Genomic DNA, 26,739 nt, shown 5'->3' with positions numbered 1-26,739 from the left:
TAAAGATGTTCACAAAGTACGACATACAATTGTATTTCTATGTCACACCTTGATCAAGTCCTAACCCAAGCCTGACTGACCAAATCTGAAGTGTCTGGTGACGTTTCGATGTTACGTTTCTTGAGTCATTCGGTGATTAAACTCTGGTGTAATCCTACTGTATCAGTGGCAGTGGCAGCCTCAGGGTGGGGATGGATTCCTCAGTGGACAGACAGCAGGAAGGTGACAAGCACCCCTATTTCTTGTCTGGGATTACTATGCCCAGCTGCCCCCTGTCTTCCAGCACCGTGCCAGCAACATGCCTCTTCCCATTACAATTAGATAAACAAGGACTCAAGGGGTCAAGGAAATGGTTTGACCTCACTTTGCTTTCATTAGCAGGAGTTGGCACGTCTTATTGATTTACTTGTTCTGCTTCTCAAATTCCAGTGCCATTTCGATGGCAAATATGCTAATTCAAACCTCCTAATAGAGACTCGTTTCAGATGTCATCAAGCTGGCTAGACGTCCTCCCCCATCGCGGAGCTGGAAAGTACCTTTGTTTTGCTCAATTAAGACAGGGAGATGAGTCTAAACTGATTTAGCATCAGAACTGTGGGTAATCAGATGGCTGGCACAAACCGGACATCCCCTGTCTGACGGAGACGGACGCGCACAACCTCCTCAGTGTTTCTGATAATCAGAGCAGCAGACAAGGCGGCGCTGTGGCTCTGCGTCCTCTTCAGGATATAGACGAGCCTCAGGTTCCAGGAAGTCGGTGGCTAATGACTGCTGTTGTTCTTCTTGTTATTGCATTTAGATGATCCATGTTCCCACTTTAAAATAAGATACAGGTTAAGCTAGTTCTCTATAGTGGAGGAACGCTTGGAGAAGATGAATATTTGGGAGTTTGTATGTTATAGGTAAAAAGTAATGTTGCATTCAGTTAGCTGCAGTTGACTTTTAATTTTTTTTAACCAGTAGGTTTTGATAGGCTCTCTATTTGCTTAATAGTAAAAGTAAATTATAACACTTTGGAGTACAGAGCTAACAGTTGTCATGCCAACAGATTTTTTTCTGTGTAAATGTGGATTTTTTTTTCTAATTGCCCTAGTTGAGTGAGTAAGTATGTGTTCATATCTTTTTGTTCTGTGTTTCTATATCAAGGATGTGCTCCAACTTTTGTTTGTGTAAAAAATTAAAAATGTTCGTGAAGCGAACCTCATTTTACAATCCACTTTTTTACAACCAAGTGAGAAGAAGCTTTACACCTGATTAACTAGTGAGCCTCACATTACTTTAGAAGCATATTATTTGCTGATAAGCTTTTCCAGTTCAGACCCTAAATATAATAGCGGCAGAAATTTGATCTACAGATCCAAGCACACAAACAGGACTCCTAAAATGACATAAACTGCCTTGTTGAAACCAAATCTTATTTCTTTTTAGTGTTTAACTGGGTTTAGCATCAGAAGCAGCTCCCACTGACGTCCCAGTGCACTTAAAAGGGCTGGAATGATTTCCTTCCTGTTGGGAGTCGTTTCTTCAAGGGTTGGATGATGTCTTTCATCCAAAGCACCCTGACCCAGCACTTATTAGAACAGTTTGAAGCCTGTGGCCAATCATCACTCCTTTTCCAACTGATAGCTGTTTTCGGGTGAAGATCCTGTTTACGGGATGTCTAAATCTTCAGAAGTCAGCATTTCCTGTTGCACGGGGGAGAAACCCAGAACGATGGCAGATAATACAGAAGACTGGTGGAGGGGGCTTGGGATTTGTTGGATCAAGGGGAGAAGATAGATAAAGATGTTATTTTGTGTGTTTGGTTGATTAAAGGCTGGGTGGGGGGTTTAGCAGCTAGATGCTATAGGCCTGCAGCTGGTTAGCTTTGTGGGAGGGAAACCACAGTAAAAAAGAAAATCAGCGATGCCAGCGAAGTAGGGCTTAGCCAGACACTGAGTGGAGATAATCCATATTTCATCTGCATTCCTCCATCCCATCCCCCTCCTTCTCCTCCCAGCCACCTGCAGAGCCTCACAACACAGACCCAGAGCATAAATAGTGCATGACACCGAAAGAAAAATTGGAGAAGCGTTTACACTTTAGTGGGTTTTTTTTTCTTTTTTTAAAAAGGGAACTTTTTTCATATCCAGCACTTTTAGGAGCTCCTCAGAGTTTTGAAGGGACTCTGTTAGAGGTATTAAAAGTTACCCCTCAAACCCAACTTATTAGGAAAAAAATAAATCCCCAAATTACCCATTCTTCCTTTGAAGCAGCACAGCCACCTCCTCAGTTTTCAGATGAAGCCAACAGTCTTTACGCTGTGTTCATATTGCACGTTCTCCAGAGCGATTTTGAAAACTTCTCCCGATACGTTGCTGTGTATCCAGCAGATTGTGGCGGTGAAAGCCACACTCGTAGTGAATTCCCCCTTAGCTTCAAAGATGCCAGTTCTAACATTCCCTTCATAACATCCTCTTTCTGAGAATGTACCATCGGCTGATTTCGCATGCAGGGAAAAAAAGCCCCACTACCAAAACATCGTTTTAGATGTCTGCCCGGCTTTAAATATTCATCGCCGAGTTGTAGCTTTGAAAGTTAGCTTAAAAGACACTTTTGCTCGCTCAAGCTCATGTACCTTCAAACATAACAAGCACTCAGAAGCCAGTTCTGTGGCTTTTTAATGACTTTTTTTTCCCCCAGCTCTGTCGAATTCTGAATGAGAAACTGCATTGCACGAATGTCATTTTTCACAAACAGATATAGATTTTATTATAGCTCAGTTTAGCTGTTTTTGGTGTGTGTGTTTTTCAGCGGTGATGGAACTGTTGCCGTGCCGTTGGCTCCGTCTGAGTGTTTCGCCGTTCGGAACCTTGTCATAAAAAATGCTCTTTGAGTAGATTTCCACTCGGCGAGATGAGAGCGAGCTCTGATTTTGTTCCAGAGTGATGAGGAGGGCATCGAGTCTACGTACTCTGGTTGACCCGCAGATATCAGATGTGCGGTCGTTTCACAGTGAGCTCCAAACTGCTCAGACTCTGAGGGATACAGTTGATCTTTACAGTCTGCTGTCATTATCACTCAGGAAAAAGAAAAAACGTCCTGCTTTGAAACAGACCAGGGATATGCAGCACAAATACGGTTTATAGTGTCATTTTTAATAAATGGAGAATGCAACAAGCTTGGAACACATCACTAACCACTCAAAAATGCGAAGAGCATATTGCAACCAACAAGACACAGCAATCCACCCAAAGACCGAACAAGGAGAGCATTAATAAGAGAAGCAGCCAAGAAGCCCATGGCAGATCTGGAGAAGATGCTGAGATCAACAACTATGATGGGAGAATCACCTGACTGGATAATTATTAATCACAAACTCCACAAATCTGACTTTTAGGGAAGAGCAGCAAGAAGTAGATCATCATTGGAACTATTTCTACAAATAAGGGATTCATGAATATTGTTTTATTTTTCCCTAAGTTGGGAACTTCAGTGTATAATAATATACAGGTGAATTGTCTTGGGTTACTTTAGGCCTAAGAATATTTTTCTCATCTGTTGTAAAATGTACTGCCCTTTGGCTTAGAAGCAGTCCATTCTACAAATTGCTCCATACAGCCTATAGAGCAGAGCTGAGCAAAACAGATGAAATATCACATTTCTTTTATCTGACGGAGAGAAATAATAAATAAAAGTCACTGGGCTATAGCTCAGGCCTCCTGATAGATTTACCAAACCGCACAATGGCTCCTTTATAAGACACACATACATCCAGCCTCACCTTATCACTTGACCCGTTGAAGGTTAGCTGTAAATCAGCTGGGATTTCTCCAAAGGCAGGGTTCTTACAGTGGGTGGCTGTGACTCCAAACTGCTGCTCACAAAATGAGCCTAATTTTTTACTAGGCGGTTGACACAAGGCCGTAAAAATATCCTGGGAGAAGCTTTAATCTCATCTGACTGATGGCATGTTTGAAAAGCAGTTGCACTTATTGTGATGGACTGTGTTAGTTCTTCTGGGTATTATCTGAGCTTTTCGCCTCCTAACTCTAGGTTCCTCTGAAGGTTTTTGAGCTTTAGGGTCACAGAAGTCCTTCGGCAGAGCAAAGTGTGTTCCAGATGCCTTAAAGTGAATTCACCGTAATATTTCTGTTGCACCTGTTGCTTTTAAAGGTACAGGATGTGCTCAGACAGATTTGAAGCAAAATATTGTATGCTTAAATTTGTTTTAGTGAACAAAAAACCTAACACTTTCTCTGTTACTCTGTAAAGAAGCCCATGTACTCTACTCCCACAGCCCAACATAGCAGCTTAAATAGAGAAAGAAATATGTGCTATGCCTATAAAATCTGTGACAAGCTTCACTGCTTTGAACAGAAGAGACCCAGATAATAAGCCTGTATTGTTGAAAAGGGAGGGGGTAAATATTCACTAAACGGGAGACCCGGGGGCTGCACACACAGACAGTTTTTGCAAAAAGGGTGTCGGGGGGACAATAAGTGTTGCGTTTGTTGCCTGACAGGAAGTGAAGCATACGTCCCCTTTCCAGTTCTCTCTGTCTCCCGTGGACCTCATGTGAACTGAGCTCCTGGCAGACCTCGTCTCACTGCCGCCTCCTAACGCTTTAGCCCATCACTCGCCCCTGCCCCCACCCTCCCATCCACCCCACCTTTTTCAGCCCCCTCCAGTCACCAGTCTTCTGACAAAATCATGCTGACAGGGATCCAGAGGCTAAGAGGAGGGGCGTTGCAAACAAGCCACCCTGTGGGAACCCAGAGCTACACCATTGCGACAAACCCACCCCTAACCCCACACTCCGCCCACCATGGTCTTCTCCTTGCCAGATGTATTCTTCTCTGACCTGCTCCTCATGGCCACACCCGCTGTCCAAACAATCAGGCCTCAGCTGTGGACGCTGACACATCTCCGTCGCTCATTGATCAAGTTTGCTCGACGAGCTCCAGTGATTCCTCCTCCTTTGTTTTCCTTCATTATACGCCTTCTTCTCTTTGTCTCTTTGGCCACTTACTAAATAACTGCACAACTTATTTCTGCACCCATTGCTCCAATTTGGTGACTGCTGCGTGGTTAAAGTGACTCTCTGGATTTTTGACTCCCCAAACTGACTCCTGGCCATAAAATACGAGGAAAACACATGTGGTATGTGACTTCGTGTGTGCAAGAGTGCTTGTGTGTATGGCGCCTAATTGATGGCATATGTTAGAAATTATCCAAGGTTTCAAAACATCTCCTGGCCAATTGCATGGGAATATTAGTCTTTTTAGAGATTAAGGTGGTGTTGAATGTTGTCATGGGTTCCACGGGGGCTTCAGTCTGTCACTAGATAGCCCACTCTGAGTGGGAACATGCCGTTCGCGATGCCCTGTTGGGAAGCAATCACGTCTGAGTGTGTCAAGGCCTGGCTAAGTTTTGTCCCGTCTCTAAGCGCTGGTGCAAAGGAACAAAAGGGCACATCAGCAGAGGATGACGCATGAGTCGGGGGAGATGGGAGAGGAGTTTCGGGGAAGAGGTGGAAGAATCAGTCATGGGGAAAGGGAAATAAAGCAATCGTCTGAAACTAAGAGACCAAACGTGAAAGAAGTGAAAACAGAGGCCCGGATTTGGCCGAGGATCAGTCATCGGAGGAGAGATTAAGGTTCCCATCATTAGTGGTTGTATCACCAGGGTGTCACCCTCTCTCTTTGTTTTTTTAGTTTGCTGTTGTATAATTTAAATATGCCCTTAAAGACACACAAGCTCATTTTAGCTCTTCAACAACTCATACCCTCATATTCTTTTCACTTCGTCCCTTATTGCTTCTACTTCATGATCATAAAATCTTCTGAAATGTGGTAGGGAACACTGAACCACCCAGAGGGATGAATGGTTGTAAATATTTCTAGGATCAACAAATCAGTCTTTCCTTAGAGAAAACTGAGTTGAAAATAGAAAATTACCTTCAATCTTCAGCTGTCATAGTGAGTGCAAAACATCCCCCTGCTGGGTACAAAATGACGCAGGTGAAAAAAGGGTGCCTTGGCAGATTTTGTATTTGAAGAGCAAATCAACAAAGGTAGAAGTGGTGAAGGCACAAAATGACCGAAAGCCGAAGTATAAATACACAAAAATTAGCACTACACTGTGCCAGCTGAACTTGGAACTATTCCAGGTATTGGTGACCTCTGCCCTTGCTGTAATTGAGATTGGACCTGTCATTGACCTTGGATACAACTGCATTTCACCCCCTTCTCCTATCTCACCCTTGGACAGCACTCTGTATTGGGTGTCTTCCACGTATTATATCACCCTTTCTAGTTTCCCCTACCCGCCTTCTTGACTTTCGCTCCACTCCTGCTCCATCCCACAAACCTTCTTTGTTTCGAGTGCTTGGATCACGCGGCCACAGTTCACATTTGCTTTTTCACCCCAGTGCACTGCATTCTCACGCTCTCCCTCTGTCTCTTTCATTCTTGCTAGAACTTTATCACATTATCCTTTGCCATGGAGAGCTGCTGGTAGGGCAGGTGGTTGAAGCAGAAGGGGCTGATGGAAAATTGGACGACCGGAGGTTTGCTAGGCGATCTTTGCTTGAGGATTAATTGTGTAAGAGCCATGTAATGATTGCTGGCGTGGCTCCGGAGTGAAATCCTGTTAGTCTCAGCGCAGGGGTCAGGCTGAGCGTGAGCGTGTTGCATGTGTGTGCATTATGAAGGAAGGTGACTCTGATCACAGCGGAATGGTTGACCAGGTGGTGATCTGACAGAGTGTACCGTCTGAAAGCGAAGAACCCGAGCCTCCCTCCTGCTGTGTTCCGACTGAGACATACAGATCTAATTTTTGCTCTCGTGTGGGAGTGAGTGGGAAACGTCTGCTGTGGTTTGCAATTGGAAACATGGTTCATGGGAACTATATACTGCAGATGATTGACTTTAGTGGACTCAATTAGTCTCCTTCAAGTTAGAACTTAAGGATAATGTTTATAGTCTTCAATGTAAAGTATTTCTTTGTGCAGACTTAACATTGTTGTGATATCCCCTGAACTGGCAATGATTTTTGTACCTATTAAGTTATTCTTTTATCAAAAAAAATAATGATACGATGTCTGTTTTTCTGATTAAAGGTTCTAATGAAAGAGTTTCTTTTCATGTCTCATTGGTCCCCCTTTCAAACTCAGATATATTCAAAAGGCGAGTTTGAATCCTAATTTACACATTTATTCAGATCTCAAAAATGGCAATTTTCCTCAACAAGTGACAAATCTGGCTTCTGCATATGCCTAACATGACATCTTTGCAGCAAGGCTTTAACAAAGCACACCCTGGTTTTCTATTTAGAATGGCAAAATGAAAAAGTAAGTTTTTTTTCCCTTTTCTGTAATTGTAAAATATCAAATAAATTTGCTGAAGAGAATATATCAAGGTCTTCTCACATAAATAGGCATCTTGGATTTTATTTTAGAAAATAAAGCAAAATGACTAAGGACAGAATTTCTAGGTGTTGAGAAAATCCATTTTGCTGGCCTCAGGATCGGGTCACTGCTTTTTACACAAGATGGGTTTACCTTGGCTTCATCAGACCATGATCGCCAGCTTTCACTGCAGTAGTTTGTAGCGAAGGGCGAAGCGGCCGGGGTGAAAGTCAGTACCTCCAAATCCTAGACGATGACGCTTGAGCTTATAAGAGGGTAGACTGCCTTCTCTGAGATGAAGTTCTGCACCAAGTTTTTCAGGGTCTTGTTCACAGATGATGGAAACAAGACCCTGTTCACATCATCTGTGAACAGATGATTGTTCTGTGTCAGACTGCTTTGTCTGACACAGAACAATGTATTCTAATTTCAGAATAAAACAAAAACTCAGGTAAAAATTATTGTTGCCCACATGTATATATGAACCCTAAAATTAAGAAGTTTAATTTTCAATTCATCACAATCATCAGTTTGACTTTGCTTCCATCAATAATGCTGTCATTATTATTGGCATTGATTGTCGTGGTAGAACCACACTTGCTGGTAAACTGATATGCTTTCAACATGAGACTCATTGTAAAGGTATGACACAGTGACACTATAAATGGAGGCATTCATCGTTGTTACTGTAGTGGCTGCTCTGCTAGTCCTGATGAGCTGCTAACCTGTTAAAGAAAAAGCCAAAATTCAGAATGTTTTTCAGAAAATAATGGCGATATAATATAGATATTTAACATTCAATAAATGATTGTGTAAATATTCAGCCCCTGTAAAGTGACTGGCTTAATTCAACAGAGGTCCAGCCAATTGTGGATCAATGGAGATCGCTGTGTGTCGACCATTTCTCAAATATGGAAAAAAGATTTTATTTTTTAAATGCCACTTATTTGTCATTGCAATCTTGGCTTGATGATATGACACATGAATAAATAGGTATAATCTTGATGCATATTCTGTCAGCTTGCCATATTAAACAAAACACACCAGTATATATTTTTTTTACATTGTCTAATAAAATATAGAGTACTACAATAAAATGTTAATTTTCACGTCTTAGGTGTAAGAGTGAGCTTCGTTCATTTAGGACTTTCGGTCACTAAATTTGACATTTTGAACTATCAATATATTTCTTTTAATTAACCAACCATCCAACTTTCTTTGCTTGATAAGCACAACTTAAAAGAAAAACAGTTCAACCTATCCTACAATCGTGGCTCATTCTCAAGTTCAACAAAAGTTTTTCTTTGACTCGTCATCTGAGATGCTCCTTATCTCCTTGCTCTCTCTCTCTGCTCTCAGACAACATCCAGCCATCTTATTGAACACTGATGATGAATGGGGTTGGATTGATGGCTAATTGACTCCACTGTATCACTTAATCTCCTGCCTTTGTATTCCTAGTTATCCTCCTTTTCCTTTTTTTCCCTGCTTATAAATCCATTGCTGTTAAGATTGGGCTGAGTTTCTGTCCATGATCTATCCTAATTAGATGGACCCCACAGGAGATTGTTCTGAGCCTTTTGTCAAGGGTAATATCTTCTGGGGGAATCGATTGCTGCGGCTGTTGAGCTATGAGTATGTACACCTTGTTAAGGATGGTCTGCCTTGGGTTATTTGCAACAGATTAATAATATTTCTCTGTAGATTGATATCAGCATGCTCATGCTTGACTGAATCTGTCCGTCAGTGAAGTCCTTTGCTAAATCTCACCCTTACTTTGCATTCATTGAATTTTAGCTTAATTTTCCTAAGTAATTTAACTGCTATCAGTGATAGGTTTTCATAAAAAATTTTTTAAAATCTTGCCTAATTGTCATTACTCCCGTTTTGGAGAAATGTGTTTTTGTGGTGCCACCGTTGCACTATAGTGAGAACACAATATTCACTGTGCTATAGAGTATTTCTGATTTTCTAAATCCTGCCCTGGCTGATGCTTTTATAGATTAAAAGTCATTTTAATCCTCCGTCGATGCTCTGCAAACTATAGATTTAGTGAAAGAATCAAGCCGAGAAAATGTCAGAAAAAAAAAATCAGACTGATGCAGTCGAGGTTTTTAGCTGATTTAGATTCTCCTTCATCAAGTTTGGGTCTGTCACCAAAAAGACTCAACACTGGAGAAAATTTTTTTATCAAATATGATGTACGTCTCAGCGTAAGCATCCTTCTGCAATCAGGTAATTACTGCATTTCTGTTTTTACATTTTGACCGTCAAATTGACTTGGAATGTATTTGAAAATATTTATGATCCCTTTTTTTACATCATAAGAAGCAGCATTTTCATGTGAGTGTGGCCTTTCTGTGTTTTATCGGCAGGGAAGAAGTGCCATTCCTCAGTAACCAGTGGAGAATGACATAAAAATGGCTCATCTTGCCTTAAAGGTTCTTAATGGTTATACAAACCATTTGTCTAACATTTGCACACGCTTAAGCTTTTCTCCCTTCCTTTATCACATTCCCTTTTCCTTATGCCATTTTATCACTCCTCTCTCAACAATCGGTCACTGTGCTCCACCTCTCCTGCCCTTGACTGTTTTCTTGAGTCTCCTTGACTCACAGTCAGTCCCGTTCTCCCCTGTGACTGGCAAAAAGCCGAGCTAGCCCACGGCCAGACTCCTGTTAATCATTTATTTAAGGGCTTTAATGTCACATTCAGCTTCAGTCTCCCACCTAATGCCCACCTAGTTGAGGGGGACGGAACCGAGGAAGTGAGCAACCATCTAAGAGTCCTCGCCTCTTCTCCTCCAGTGCTTTACATAGTTTGAATAAGTGGTTTCCAAAGTGTGGGGTGCGCCCCCTAGGGAAGGGCGCGGGAAGCACTATGGATGAATGGGGAAAAATGGAAAAAAAAACAGTGACACAAAACTACTTCACTCTACTGATGGTTTGTAGTGTGTTTTGTTGCAACCTGAAGTGTGAAATAAACCTCAGTGGAGTTTGAAAACAAAATATGCGTGCAGGTTTATCTCTGGTTGAACGATGTGTGTGCGCAGTTGATTTTGTTTTTTCTTTTTTGGAAGGGTTTTGTTGTCATCCATAGGGGGGCCCAGAAGAATATCTTTGGGAACTGCTGGTTTAAATACATGTGGAATGCTGCTGCTTTAATGTTGCACCTCCTCTGGGTTTGCACACTGACCCCACAAAGACCCTCAATGTCACAGGGATGTAGCTGATTAATTAACGGGGAGCCCAGTAATTGAATATGGAGAGTTTACCCAGAGTATCCTTATCCAAAGCAACATAAATCCTTCAGTCAATTACCGCAACGATGCATTCAGTTCACAGGATGATCGACGGTCTGAATTTTACAAGATGGGTTTTGGCAATATCCGGTTGCTATAATGTGTAACCGTGACAACAAAGTGTTTTCACAACTAGAAGCAGCTGATTAGCATATAAAAAGTTCACATTTTATGTGAGCTATGGCCCAAATCCTAGAGTGTTTTGAAAAGGAAACATTATGGATCTCTTCAAATGGCCAATAATCATATTCCTGTCTCCTGAGAAGTGACAAAAGCCAAACAGATGGATTATCAGTGCTTGCCAACAATCACTCAGGACATTCTGCAGATTAAACGGCTTCTCTGTTGAGTTGACATGACGTTTGACTCTGACTGTCGAAGTGCTGTCATTTCTGAATTAATGTCGAAGCACATTTTCAAGGAGAGATCGTTGCTGCCTGGATGCCAATGAATCCCGATAGGTCCAGAAAAGCAGTATATATTTCTGACCTTTCGGTTCCTAAAGCGAGTTTAATACAGTTAACTCGTGTTTCTTTCTATTTTGCAATTTGTGACTCCTCACATGAGGCTGTTTTTCTTGCCAGCACGCAGTCAGGAGGGTAATTCACATTTGGAATCCAGCATTACACGCATGCTGATTGCAGGGAGCTAATCAGCTCTGACCTTTTCTCTCTCTGTAGGTCTCTCCCTGTAGAACGGGGCTGTTTAGCCTCAGGTCAGCTGTTTAAAAAAAAAAAGAATCTTTTCGTCAGCTGCCTATTGACTGCTTAACTAAACGTGCCTCTTTCAGTAGAGCAGATAGCCTAGTTGGTCATTAGTTCCATTATTGGTTCTAATGACTAAAGCATTCTCATTGGAACCTTATTTCCCAGATCTAAGGGCTTAACTGACTTCTAATTGACTCTGAGTTACTGGATAAAGGGGAGCAGGTGCACAGTGTCCGTTTCCGTGCCCTTTATGTGGTGATATTTATCCCTAAATGTCAGCTCTGGTCTTTTTCCCATCTGGGCCAAAGAAGCAAGAGGGCCAAGGGATTAGGCAGAGAGATCCTCAGCCTAAAAAGTGCAAACTTTTGACTGAACAGGAAAGACTGGAGATCAATGAGGACTTTTTTGGGGGCTTTGAAGCCGGAAAAAAAGCCGCCCGATCAATGAAGAGCTGTTCACTTATTAGTGTCTTCAAAGACGTGAAGAAAACATTCAGTCGCTCTTGACAAGCTGTCACCTGAAGAGCTTCGACAAAACACAGGGGAGGAACAACTGTGGAACTTTCTCCTTGATCTCACCCCGTCCATCACATCAGCTTTTTGTAGCTGCTTGAAAAAGACTCAATGAATTAGATTTTTGTCTTAATTACTTCCGAAAATTTCATATGAGATTTTTGGTTGTTAATTGAGTTGTAGTTAATTTATCTATACAGTTTGGTTTGTTTGGAAAGGTGTGCTTGCGTGCGTGTGCGTGCGTGTGTGTAAGCAATCGAGCTCTAATGCGAAACAAAAACGCTAACTCTGGTCCGCCAAAACGTCTACGTCTCAGTTCGGTTGAAGTGAAGTCTGGCACAGTTTGATTTCATATGTGGATGCAAGCGGACCGGATACCGCCCCACAAGCAGGAAATACCACCACCAGTCTGCGGGGGGCACTCTGGCAAAATACAACCAAAACAAACAGGATAGTCTTGCACTATTTGGAGAATTGGCTCATGGTCTTTCACTAAAGACCAAAGAAGAAACTTTACAATCGCTAAAATCTGATGCCGCTCCGTTTTATTTACATTTTGTGAAGAAGGAAGTTTTGCTCAGGGTCTTCTTCTGATGTTTCGTGTCACTTCCTGCAGTAGTTCTTGGTGCCACCACAGGCAAGGAGGGGAACAAGTTTCTCAAAGGGTTTGGTTCGTTTGACAGCAAGTGCAGTGTGAAAGCGAACAGCAGCTGGAAATGTAACAAATGTAGCAACGTTAGTCCCCAATCGAACAAAGTCTCCAGCACCATCAGTTGTGAAAACACCCTGAAATTAGATAGTTGGGCACATTACATCAACATGACAGGCATCTTTAAAAAGCGATTCCTTTAAGTCAGCTTCAGCAGTACGGTTGACAAGTTCACACACTCCCTGTTTCCTCTCTTAGCAGGTCATCAGAAAAAGTTCCCACTGACTCCTCTACTCTGCCTCTCTCCACCTTCAGCCTCTCCACCTTCCCCGTTACTCGTGTTTTCCTCTTGCTCTCTTGGCTCCGCGCTGTTTTGGTTATCTGTGATTGCCTCAAAGGCCTTCCTTCCTCTCTCCACCATGAAAGCTGTAATTTTGTCCCACTCTCGTGCACCAGCAGTCCACGTCAGGGCGTTGCACGTCCAAACCCTGGCTCCATATTGAGCACATTTTTCTCAAGGTTTTTTTTATTTTTATCAGGTGTAAAATGTAGAACTCAATACTCAGTGTCAGTGACTGGTGGGTTGGGAGGCGTTTGCTAAAGTCATAGCTTTAGTTGTTTTTCATTTTGTACAAAGTTCTTTTGTCTATTTCTTCATCACGATCACATGTCATTTATCTCACGATTTCAGTGTAATAAAAACCTTTTTTATTTCTTTTATATTAATTTCCACATTTCCCATCTACCATAAAGCAAATTAGTTGCATTTCAAATCAGGAGAGGCATTTCAGCAGGCAAATTACACACGACGCGCCTCTCTGCTGCCTCTTAATGCGGTTTGTTGCTAGGGCAGCACAGATGCAGGTTTATCTTGCTGTATGTCTAACAGATGATTACCTAGAAGTTATTTTCCCGCCATGCTGTGCAACAGCAATTAGGAAAATTTGCTCCTTGAGCCCTGATTGCCTTAATTCACCCCTCCCCCCTCCTCTCTGTCCAGGAGCAGAGCCCCAGTAACGCCACGTCCCTGGCTATGATGCAGGAGCCGCAGGAGGTGGTGGAGGAGACGGTCACCATAGAGGAGGACCCCGGCACCCCCACGTCTCACGTCTCGGTGGTCACCTCCGACGACGGAACCACGCGGCGCACAGAGACCAAGGTATGTATGATATAGATGAGGCGATTGAATTGTTTTTTTTTTTTTTTTTTTTTTTTTTCAAAATCTATACTTTCAACCTGAAACTGCACAAAATCTTACCAAATATTTTGGGTCTATTTTCTAGTTGTAAATATCTTAGTAAGTTAAAGTTATAAGATAAAACTATCTTACAAGCAACACATGGAAGCTTGTCAATAATCCCTTAATATTGATGAAAAAGTACTTGTTCCTCATGCAGAGTATTTCACTAAAAACAAGCAGGCCATGTTGCAATAATCAATAAATCAGTTAAATAAAAAAATAAAAAACAATTTAAAATCGAGCTCAATCATTTCCATCTGCATAGTTTATCATTTTTTTCCTCTTTCTCTTTCTACTAAAACCAGGATGATAAAAGTCTCGAGCCTGGTGATTTGGTCTCAATTAGCTCTTGTTTTGAAGGGCAATTTTGTTCACATAGACTTCACAATTCATTTCACTTATTTATTTCATTTTATTTATTTTGGACATTTAAAATGTCTCCTAGTTCCAGTGTTAAATATTCATAAGAATGTAAAGTTTACTAATCTTTGAGAATGTTTTCTTGCATAATTGCGCCATTACCATATGTTGCTTGAAAGTGATGTCAGAGCAACAATATTATTGCTCATCATGATGACTTCTGCGACAATTTAGCGTCCAGAAACATTTGTTATCGTGACAGGCCCAAAAACAGGGCATTTTTACCGTGAAATAATTTGCTAATGGAATAATTGCTTTTTTGGTCAATATTAAGGAATTATTTAATTAAAACCATCCAGTATCTTGATGAAAAGTAACTTGTTTCATCTTATTGTTTTATCCAAAATTGCTTGGTAAGATTTTGTAGTTTTTGGAGTGTGGCGCACAAAAAGTACAGCTCCCTCCCTGCCCTCTCAGCTTAGTGTGACGCCTAATAGCATTTGCGGCAGTCGTTGTCGCCTATGGATCCAGATGAATTCAGAGTGTCAAAATGAATGCCATCCAGCAGCATACTCTGCTCGCAATCCCAGATTTCCATTATTAGGGAGTCCAAATCCCGTAATCCTGCTCCCGAAAGAGGAGCCCTCCCCCCTCCATGCTCGCAGCTGTATTTCTGTTTATTTCTCCCTATTATTATCAGTCAGTTTTTCCATCATTCTCCCAGTTGTGTGCTTCTCAGAAACCCCCTTTGTTGACTTTCCCCTCTACTGTGTTTTGTTGTTCTTCTGAAAGGAAATGCCAACCAATGTGAAGGTGAGTGTGGTTTTATGTTCTGCTGCGGCTTCCGTCACCACGCCGCTGATGTTTGCCCATACACCTTGCAGCAGCCGCGCACAGCACAGTCTGTGGCTTTCCAAGCTAACACAATTGACCATGTTTTAAATCACAGCTTGCCGCTTCCGCCTCTCGAGATAATCTATCCCCAGTAATACTGTCTTCTGCATGTTTTGCTTCTCTTAGTCTAAAACGCCTTCAGGGCAGCAATGAGGCATTATTTATTAATGATGGTTGTAACATTAAATCCAGACAAGCAATTAAATTTCAGTTAGACATATATGTGTTTTAATGTTCCAGCTACGTATTGGAGAATGCCTAAAATGCACAAGTGTTGCAAACAAGTTCAAGTTGTCATCCATAATCTGTAACCACATGCTGACTAATGTGTTAACAGGCTGCACACCACTTCTAGAAGTGTCAACAAATTATACGCTCATTAACTGAATGTGTTTCTGTTTTAAATATGTTGTGAGATGTAGCACACGAGCTTCTTCACGCATCGAAAAGGTACATTGTGGTAATATTTCTGTTTTCAGGTGTATTGATTTCAGATGAAATGTTTATTTTTTTTCGTTTGTTTGTTTTTAGTCACACATTACGGGGCTTCAACTCCTGCAATAATCACTGCAGACACAGAATGGATCATTTCTGCAAGGTTTGGTTTTGTAAAAATAAAACCAGCTGAGGAATCTGTTGCTGTCGTTTTGTGGAATCTCAGACTGAAGAGAAATTCATTCAGTCTTGAGTAGAAAGTTATTCTCCTGTCGTTTTGGTTCAGAGTTTATCAGTGGCTATCTTCCATGATTTCTCCATGATATTTTACATGCATCATATAAAACAGTGTTTTAAATTACTGTCTAAGGAATAAACAGTCCTGACTGCATAATAAGGAGGAATACATCTTTTAAGAGCTGCAGACTGGTGCTTTTCCCTGTTGGGCTGATCACTGTTAATGACAACAAGCTGATCGCACTGTGAATCAAAAATGATGCGTTAAGGTATCTTGACGTAAGAAAGTCCTTGTTCTGCTGTCTTTAACATGCTGCCTATCTTTCCTTGGCATTTAGAGTGTTTCCCACTAAGTGAGTTTCCCACTAAGTGAGTTGTCAATGTTAAACATTTTATTTTTAGCCATAATTTTCTGAAGTTTTATTTATACGTCAGGCTCGTAACATAAGAATGTTGATTTTTATTTCACAGGAATGAGACGGGAGACCTCAGCAGTATTTTTTTGGAGAAACTGAAGACTTTTACAGATTGATTGAAATAATCTATAAGCATACTGTACTTTGAGGGTTTTTTCCACAAATAATTTTTGTTGGACATTTTTTGTGAAAAGGCGTTCATAAAATCTCCCTATTTGTGTTTCCATTAAGTAAAAGAACAGGGACTAATAGACCCCAACAGTGTCTAAAGAATAGGGCTGATTTTATTGTCCAGTCTTGGTTTGATTATTTCAGATTTTAAACTTTATAATTATCCAGTGCAGTCAAGCTTCAAACAACATTTTAGTTTAACATAGTGATAGGATGCTCTGAAGCAGACACTATGCTTAGCATCGGTATGCTAATTATTAGCTGTAGATGTTCTCACAGTTTTTACAAATCATTCCTGTTTTCTGACACTCTTCTACTGTGTACTCAAATCAACTCAACTTAAGTGCTGATGGCTTCTTTATTGTTTATTATTATTATTATTATTATTTGCTAGGGCAGTATTTATTTGTCTTTATTAGAACTATTTCCTTTCTACTTTCAGAGTTTGAGTTTGACAGAGATGCCTTTTTCTATTCGAGCTGCTTGTTTGCCAAGAGGGGAGAGTTCTGCTGTTTTAAGTCCACACACGCTAAAAAAGAAGAAATGTTTCATTTTAAAGTGGATTTACCGTATTTACACAACTTGCTACCCAAGGATCTCTCACAAAGTCGGTCAAAGCAGAAACTCACATTTGGTATTTGTCTCTTCTCTGCGGCATAAAAGCTGTGCTAAACCCTGGCAGTCAGATGTATTCACAGAACATTCCTGCTAGTGACTCGTTTTGTCAAATAACAAAAATACATTTTAAGTTGCAGAGACCGCTTCAAGACTCTGAGCTAGATGCCCTCTTTAGATGAGTCTGGACTTTTTCCACACTTTCAGACATACCTCCATACATTAAAAACTTGCTTTGCAGCGTTTTGGATGCAGATAGCAACATCGCTGCAGTAAGTCGTTCCCCTTAGGCCATCAGATGAGTGGAGAGCGCACAGTGTGGAGCTTCTAGTCCAGGGACTGTGAAGCTGTAATTAAAAAGCCAGCTCTAATCCCTCATAAGGGAGGACCCGTTGCCCTCCAGCCTGTTTACTGCGAGGGGATTGGCCCCTTACCTCTTTTGGCCACATTCACTCTTTCACACTCACTTTATGTAGGAATAATGCACACCAGTGCGTGCAGCAAAACATCACACTAATCAAAGGCTTTGCTGAAAACCAAGGGGAAGGAAGGACACTACTTTCAAGGCTCTGGCACCCTACTGAATGGAGGAGTTGGGTGTTTTCTTGAAATTACTCTGCAGAGTAAAGCAGATTAATGTCGAGGGTGAACTTCAAATTGGATCCAAACTCTTAACGTGCCACCCGCTCTCATCGTGTCTTCCGTGTGTCGGTTTTACCTCTTTTCTCTTCCACCTCCAGTCATTTGTCAGCAGCTCACAGATGTATTTCTGTGCATGTCTGTTTCTTTTGAACCGAACGTCGAACCATGCTGTGTAATTTCAACATGATTCTGCTCCTTGATGGTTATCCCACGTCTAACTGCTGGAAGATGAAACGCAGAAGCTTCTCTCGTCGTCTTGATCTGCCAGCAGAAAAGTTGCTTCTGTGGTAACCATGTGTTTTTGCGACAAACTATCAGCAAAATCTTTAACAGAAGACTGTGAAGTGAACTGAAAAGCAGTAGCTGCTGTAAATAGATTACAGGCTACAATTCAGCAGAGTCGCCAATGTCTATTCACAGTAAGTCATAGCTGACAAGTATAGTTGTTACTGCTTTTTACCCAATGGCGTACAAAAAAAACAAGATATTGTTTTTCTGCCATCAAGCAATCTCCCCCCACAAAGATCACAAACGTTTAAAAAGTTTAAAGTGTGAGAAGCTTTTAACATTGGTCAGCTTTGTTCTGGAAGCAGATACTGGACAAAAGGTAGAGCCCTCCAATTTCCTTTTCAGTTCCCCTCATTATCCTTTGCAGGACAATAAACTGCACGGTGGCAGACGTTCTTCGGCTAACAGAGTTTGAACTAACACCACCAAAAATTCTCAGTCAAGAACCCCTTCCAATTCATAATTGATGTTTTCTCCTGGTTGCTGCCCATGTACATTTATACGAAAAACCTGTATAACTTTACCAATTAATGTATAGTGGGTTGGCTTTTAGGTCAGGGTTTGGTAAGTGTTGTAGTTTGGCCTGAGAGTGAACAGACCTTAGAATGAAACTTGATATTTTCTCCTTACGTTCCCCTGCTGACTGCCATATATCAGCTTGAGTACCATGATGAGATGCAACACGTCAACACACTCTGACCCACAGTTTTGAAGGATGTGGAGAAGATTCTGGTAGAGAGTGATGCTGGTGGCAGTTTCCGTTTCATGACCACACTTTCTTTTGTTGTTTTGTTTTCTTTATCAAGGGAGGCCATCAGAAATCTGGACTTGGAGGAACTTACACTCATCTACCTTCTCTGCTACTTAGGTGGTGACGCTGAGAGTTCCTGACCTCTGGGAGTTGATAATCATCCCTTCTTTCTTGTCCAATCTCTCATTGCTGGTTGATTCATTTCCACTAAACTTCCCATTAAACCAATCCCACTACTGTGGTATCGTCTGCAAATTTAATGATCAAGTTTTCCTCATGCGGGGATGCACAGACTAAATTGTTAAAGCAGATTAACTACAGATTCTCCCTACGTTCTCAGCTCATTCAGCTTACAGTCAATTGGCCCACAATGTGCAGTAGAGTCTATGGGCGCATGTAAACAGTCAATTATATCCACTTTCATCCTGCTGCCCCAGTGTGAAATACTTTCCCTTGGCCAGCATCCAGACACTCTTTCCTGCTGGCACAGTCTCCGTGAACCAGACATTTTAGACTTAGACCAATAAAAGCCGCATTCCTTCTCCTCTCCTCTGGATATGAGCTAATGAGAGTTGCGGTTTACCACCTAAGCAAATAAAATCATTTTACTGCCGTCGGCTAGCAACGGGCTTCCTAGCCGACACTTGAGCAGGTAAAGTGGGGGCGAGTTAAAGCGTTCAGCTCAAAATAGCAAATGACCATGATCGGCTTTTAAAATCAGAACTGTTTATTCCTTCAACAAAGCAACGGGCGGTTTCTGTTCGAGTCGTCTTCGCAAGAAGCTCTCTAGCTTTCGTGAAAATCAGTGGCAGGCTTCATCATCACAGCTTCCTTAGCAACATGATTTACTGCCTCCTCCCGTCTCGACAGCCCAGCCTCCACGCACATGGATTCTCCTGCTAAAAAGTGGTAATAAAACATTTTGCATTGCTTTAAATGAACGTTCTCTGTCTTTACGCCCATTTTTAACGCCCTTGCAAACTAGTAAGGACCGCGTCCAACTGACAGCGATTGTTTCAAACTTTTTTCCCTACCAATGTGATGTTTTAAAAAAAAATACAATTTTGTATTCTAAACCACATAATATCAGTAGAGTTGCTACATTTGTGGATAAACTCTCTCACTACCAATTCAGCAATTCCCTTTGAGGTGTGTTTACCCCACTCCAGCAGAACTCAGTCGTTCCTCTGAAACCCAGGTCCCTCGTCTCCCCTTTGCGTGATGGTTTAACATCTTGTGAACTTGGGCGTACATCAAAGGGTGTTTGAAAATGGGTGATGGATCCGCTCGCAGCCCTTGCAGATTGCCTAAAAAGAGGTAATAGTACATGCCAGCTGAGCATGTCGAGGCAGGGAAGCTGTAGCATCAAACGCTCCCCTCAGCCTCTAACAGCCATAATAAAGTAGAATAAATGATGACTGCTTCTTATGTTAGTGTAAACATAAACAGACTGCATTTGTTGCTTTGGTGAATGGACAGTAAAAAAAAAGTGCAATCTCCTTTAGTTTGAGTTTTTCTGTATTAGAACACAAAGACATGATTCGGTCAATTGTACACAAATTCTGAGATGAAGTGAAAATGGAGATGCAATATGCAGTTTAATAAAAAGAGACCTTGGCAGCAACCTTAATTAAATAAATGTATTGACATTAATTCATCTGTATACCAGGAATTTTGGCGGTTTGTTGCTCTGGAAAATGCAGTACATGTAGGAGTGGACATTATTGATCATATTGCTTATAATTTGTTGCTATACATTCTTATTGTGAGGAGAATCTTAATTTTTTGTTGTCATGATATATTTATTGTCATGATATATATTTTTCAAAAGCAGTTTTTGTGGGGCTGGGATTGTTGCATCATCAAGTCAGAGCTATGAACTTGGCTAACAAAGACATAATGAATAGTTATTGCCATTTTTATTGTGACTGCAGTAGCACCATAAAGTATTGTGATAAAACTTTAAGTCCATATCGCCCATCACTTAGGTACAGTTATGTATTTAAACAGCGTCTTTAGGTAAAGCAATCTGCTGTAATCTTTGAGAACTAGTTGTTTCTGTACATCAATCTCAATTGAGAGATATTGTCTCTTTTTTATTATTCAGGCATTTAGCAAATAGCTAATTTTGGGGATTCAAATGTACCTAAAAAGAGTTTTGAGCTGATTTAACTTAAGACCATGAAGAAAAAAAGGTGTGTGTTGTTGTATGTATGAAAATCACTGGTTTCATCTGTACTTATTGTTAGAGCTCAGGATGGATGCCTTAAAAGCCCACTTTGGTTGGTGAATTACGGAGCTAGCATTGTGGTTTTTGTCCCGTTCAAAAGCTGATCTGAATCCAGCAAATGAGCTCTAAATTTTACCTGCGCAAAGCCAAGGCGGACTCGCATCGAAAACAAACTACTCTGTAATTACTTGGAACATGGAAATGAACCTTGATGTCTCTGAAATGGGCTTTGTTATGTAGCTCAGTCAGGGTGTAATCAAGAAATGAGGCCAGTGTAAATTTCTATTTGTTTCAGCCAAGTTAATGAGGATACCATGTTAAACAGCCAAGCCTAAATTGCTTCTGTTCCTAGCAACCCCCTATGTAGCACGAGTTTATTTTTCCTGGTAATTTCTGATATCTTGCATCTCTCTGTCCCCGCTGCTGATTAAAGATAAAATTATATCTTTGATTCGATAGTATAGAAAGCACTTTACAATTACTTGGGCTGTTGATTGACATTAAACCTCTTGATTAGCGGGATGGGAAGGGAGCTTTTTTATTATTGCTATTTTTGTTTCTTTTTCTGAACCAATCAGCTCGGGTCTGCTCCTATCAAGTGGAAATTAACCTCTCTCCAACACCTTTTCCAGGGTAACATGAACCCCACCAATCGTGCACATTCGCAGACGATGATATATTTTCATCAGCCTCATTAATTTTGAAGATGAATTTATAACCCTGGCCAAAATAGGCAATTATTGGCCACAGGAGAACTAACTGGGTGCCTAAATTGTTTTCTGTATGAACGGAGAGCCCGGAGTCAGAGCTAGCCTCGCTTTCTGTCATCACTATTCACACAGCCTACAGCAGAGGATCTAAAAATATTAAGCTAGAAGAAGGGAGTGGGCCTCAGAAATGGATGTATTCTGGTTTGGTAGTCTCACTCTCCCCCCGCCCCCCAGCCACAGGATGGGATGCTAACGTTTTCCCTAGAGTGCCAACAGGATGCAGGATCTGGTTGAGCAGCATTTGCACATTCACATGTCTGTTACATCAAACTCTAAGAGACGCAGTCTGCTCTCATTCTCTGTGTGTGCAATATTCTGGATCTGAATGTTTCATCTGAATTGTTGTGTTTAGTAGTATGTTGTATGTTGTGTTTAGTAGTATGTTTGATGGACACAGCATAGTGTTTTTTTTCCGCCCCCTAACCATTATCCTACCACTTGTCATTAAACTGAATTGATTATATAGTTTTAAACCGCCCTCAGCAATTTATATCAGAGATAAATGCAGCATGCATCGCTAGCATTAGAGGACTAGAGATTTTTCAGTGTATTTAGAATATTGCCCATTATCTTTAGAGATTTCAAATGGGTCTTGATATTTTCTTATTTAGCAAATTTCATAACTTAACAGAAGCTGAAAGCTCAAAACAAAAAAACAGCTGCATTCTGTTCTTGTTAGCAGTGAAATCTTTCTTAGCCAAAATGAACTGCAGACATGGCATAACACCTTGCGGATAAAAGTTTCCCATTAAGTTCCTCATGTCTCTTTCCTGTTGTCGCCACTGACCCTGAAGATGGCCAACTTCATCCACACTGCATCCTCACTGAAGATTGTTGCTGATCTTGTAACCTGTTAGTACACTGGGATGTGCTGACATCAGAACAAGCAGAAAGTCGACCAATGCTGGTCATCATCTGGTTACGCAGTGCAAATCTCTTTAAAGTATTGGTAATTTGTATCAACAATCAACAATTTGCTTCAACAACGTTTTAAGGAAATTCATGTTTTTATTGTGAGAATGAAAGTACCCAAAGTTGATGCACCTGGTATTTTGTTGCTAATATGGAGAATTGTGTTTTTAAAGTAATATTGTTGTGAGGATGACAATCCGAGTAAAAAAAAATGAATAAAGATGTTTTCTATACTTTACGTTTACCTGATTTAATTAGGTCTTCTTTGTTCAGATGTTGCCCATACAGAAATGCCACAGTATCATTCATTTGATACAAAGAGCTTTAAATCTGCTTCATTGTCTGAGATATGAATCTTCCCCTCTCTCCAGGTGACTAAGATGGTGAAGACGGTGACCACCAGAACAGTTCGGCAGGTCCCCCTGGGCCCAGACGGCCTACCTCTGCCTGAAGGCTCATCCCCTCTGAGCAGCTACACCGATTCCATCGACCGACGATACATGAAGAACGGAGGCGAACGCTTCATCACACCCCAAGCAACCTCTACCCTGACCCGCGCCTACAACAACTCCTACAATGACTCGTACGTGGAGACGCCGGAGAGTCAGTACATCCGTCATTACGGCCTCCACGACGGCTACGCGGATTTGATGGACAACTACGGTAGCCTGTCGCGTGGCGTCAACTTCCGGCCGCCGCGCTACCCCTACATGCCCAACAGCTATCGTCCAGAGAACAGCTACACTCTGCCAATTAGAAAGGACGACTATGGCCATGTGGCGCAGCCCCAGGTGCCCATGGGGAGCAGCACAGTGGATCTGAACCGCTCGCAACCTGAGCGATTCCATCCTGAGCCTTACGGTTTGGAGGACGATCGTCGAAGCTTGGGGCCCGAAGAAGAGGAGCCGTACGAGTTGGAACCCGACTACTCCACTGCCAACCGCCGAACCCTTCCGGGGACGAACCGGGGCCGCACTCACAGGGAACCTCTCCGTGATGTGCACAGGGTCAGGTAAGAAGAGACTGCTAACCCCTACACTGCGTACCCAAGTCTGTTTTTTGCAACGAAAAGCAAACTCTTGCTAAATGCTTGTCTCATTGCCTTGTTTTTGAATCAGAAAGACTTCTACAAAAAACATGGTTCTTCGTCTTCAACAATTTGCTAAGAAAGGAAGCGTGGTAAAACCAAATTAGCTTGGATTGGCTTTTTCCTGTAAATGGACAGTAAACACATGTTTGTGTCAGAGATTAAGAGGCAGGAATGACTTCAGATGTGACAAGACAGGAGGAGGATGAAAGGAGAGTGGAGGAGTGTGGCTCGCAACCTTTCAGGACAGGAGGACAACTAATCACCTTAGGGGACAGGAAAAGACCCGTCAGCCCCTCACAATAAACCCTAAAAACCACCTGTGTCTGCTTGTAGCTCTCAGTCAGTTTGTTGTCAACCTTAGAAGAGTCTGAGGAAAAAACATCCAGACTGAGGTAAATTGGACCATGGGATTGAAGCTGAGTCAGTGTGTTTAAAGACATTTTTTGATCACTGATCTGTAGCAGATGGACATTTTCAAGCTCTCTGCACTTTTCCACTAATCTGAGAGTTAAATGTTTGGCGTCTCGCCCGTTCCGACGGAACCAAGAGAGGAGAGGCCTGAAGAGCAAGAAAGGGAGCGAGGCTGGAGCGTACGCGTTTGTTTTGGTCCCCACGAAGGACGGAACGGTACGCAGGTTTCCGGCTTCTTTAATTGAGCATATGCACTGGATTTGAAGGCTCCCACGTTGATGCAAAGGAGCAGAAGCCCAATCACAGCCTCCGTCATTACACACTTGTGGCTGTCCTGTGTCAAATGCACGCACACACACACGCACTCAATAAAATCCCATCTTCAGAAAACAAGTCACTCCTTCAAGAGACACTTGCTGTGACAGGCAATTTGTAACGTGCCTTACATGTGTCACAACACATCTCTAACAGCCACATGCATAGACACACAGTCGCTCATATGCATTCCCAAACACCAGCATGCATCTAGCTAATTTAAACAACAAAAAACCCCATACATTTTCTAATCTTATCTTTGCATTTGCTTTATTTCTTGCCTTGAGAACAATTCCTTTTTTCCGGTCTAAGAACAGCTACTATCAGCTCTCCCTGCAGCACACAGCCTCTTAAGCTCTGAGGCTGTCATTAGTATTCTTCCAAGAAGGGACCAGCGTCTCCGAAGTGCTGTAATGAATCTTAGATTTAACGCGCTCTAATTACAGCTTATCATTTCTTGCAAGCCTTCAATTATGCACAGACAAAAATGGTGATATTTAGTACTAAAGCGGCTTTCTGCGTTGGCGCCATGCGCTTGTTTTGTCGCCACAGCGGACTCCATTGTGCGTCGCTGCGCCGATGGGAATGATGATTTGTCCCCGGGGTTAGCTTCGCTTTTAGACTTCAGGGTTAATTCTAACTTTGCATTGTGGCGCATTAGGACGAACGGCGCCCTCTAAACACTGCCACAAGTAGATTCTCATGCCGCTTGCCGTCCTAATGAGGTAATGGCTACACCAGTCTGTTATTGTGACAACCCATTTAAAACAAGAGCATGCCCCACATTTTCTGTGAATTAGGAGTGTTTCTAATGTTGCTTCAACTATTCTCAAGCTGGCTTGGGATTGTTCTGCAGAAAGTGTCCAAACAACATTGATATCTATGCTGGAATACGTTGCATTGCAAGGGGGGACAAGGCTCAGTACTCGGTAAGCTGTCAATGATGTTCTGGCTTGATCACATTCAGCATGCCTGTAATGGAGTATTTATGATCCTCGCCTCATTCACTTTTATATTTAACATCTGCTAGTAATAGCAAAGTGGAATGTTTTTATGACCTTAACTCTTCTGTAAGGTAGAGACATGGTGGCGTTAAGCGCTGTCACTGTCAAACTAAACATTGTGTATTTCTCAAGCCCTTCTTTAGTCAGTATCTTGCAGAGACACTTTTTTCTTTGCTCTGTTTTGGATCATTGTCCTGTTAAAAGTTTAATCTCAACACTTTTGCAGGTTTTCCTCCAGAACCACCATTTATTTAGCTCCATCTGTCTTTCTGTCGGCTCAGACGAGCTGAAGAAAAGCGAGTCCACAGCATAACGTCATTTGGAAGATGCTTTGTTCCGGATCATGTACAGTTTTAATTATCGCGTGAGCATCTCTATTCCCTTTATGTCTGGACAAGCGGTGAATAGAATCTTCCTCTACATTCGAACTCTAACACAGCCTATATGGCACAGTGTTTATGTCTCTGAGGACCTCCCTGTGAGTGTGGGTGTCTTCATGCCACTGTGATTAATAGCCGCTTTGGAGCTGTGACAAACCACAGGGGCGTCTTAAAGCCGATCTCTAATGGCTCATCTCTCCTTGGGCAATCCACTCCGCTCCAACCTGCCCACCTGTATCCAGAAGTCACACACACCCACACATGCACTCATGACCATAGCTGCTCACCTCTTAATTGAGAAAGGTGGGGGTGTTTTAATCTAATCCACTGATGTTTATATACCGAGTGGCCCATAAAAGAGATGTGACCCTGGCCAATTGATCCGCCTCCTCCCTGCTCACATGCAGTGTCGTGAAAAAGTATTTGTTCTCCTAAATCTTTTTCACATTTCGTGATGTTACAGCCACTTTGTTGCATTTATTGAGGTTCTGTGTGACAGGCTAACTCAAAGCAGTATGTAACCGTGAAGAGAAAGGAAAGTCGGAAACGTGTGGCATGGATGTGTATTCGGACCCCTTTTTCCAATTTAAAACACACATTCTTCTTCACTATCTGAAGTTTAATCCGTCTGAATCACCAACGTTATTTTCTTCTGCTAATCGCCTCTATAATGACAAAGATAATATGTCACAGATATATTTATTAATGTCTGACCACACCAAAACATTGACTTTCTTCTCCTTAAGCCACTTTGTTACTACTTTGGCTGTATGTCCATTACAGACATTACAACTGTATGTCCAAGACCTAAGCTTTAACTTCTTGGATGATGTTTTTAGATGTTTCTTCAAAATGTCAACATAACATTCTTTGCCACCCCTTATTCTTCACAGTTGACGTGGCATTTGAAGGCTTTCCAGCATCTCACTTTTCCACCAAATGTTTCGATGGTAATTATGGCCCAACGAATACTCCTTAGTTTTGTCAGACAACAGGACACGTCTCTAAAAATGAAAGTC

General features: G+C 41.8%; 1 protein-coding gene across 4 annotated transcripts in view; it reads left to right on the top strand.

Moving 5' to 3' along the window:
- Window positions 1-26,739, top strand: part of arvcfb (ARVCF delta catenin family member b) — a 204,569-nt gene that overhangs the window by 115,239 nt on the left and 62,591 nt on the right. For 2 of the 4 annotated variants that reach the window (XM_055050921.1, XM_055050924.1), the window contains 3 exons: window positions 13,560-13,718; window positions 14,952-14,972; window positions 22,892-23,532. In XM_055050921.1, the coding sequence (XP_054906896.1) occupies window positions 13,560-13,718; window positions 14,952-14,972; window positions 22,892-23,532 (821 nt within the window). The remainder of the gene's footprint in view (window positions 1-13,559; window positions 13,719-14,951; window positions 14,973-22,891; window positions 23,533-26,739) is intronic. The other 2 variants (XM_055050923.1, XM_055050922.1) reach the window with 1 other exon arrangement.

Source organism: Poeciliopsis prolifica, unplaced genomic scaffold (genome assembly GCF_027474105.1).
Source record: "Poeciliopsis prolifica strain line A6 unplaced genomic scaffold, Auburn_PproV2 SCAFFOLD031, whole genome shotgun sequence".
Lineage (NCBI taxonomy): Eukaryota > Metazoa > Chordata > Actinopteri > Cyprinodontiformes > Poeciliidae > Poeciliopsis > Poeciliopsis prolifica.
This window is presented reverse-complemented; position numbering and strand designations above follow the sequence as displayed.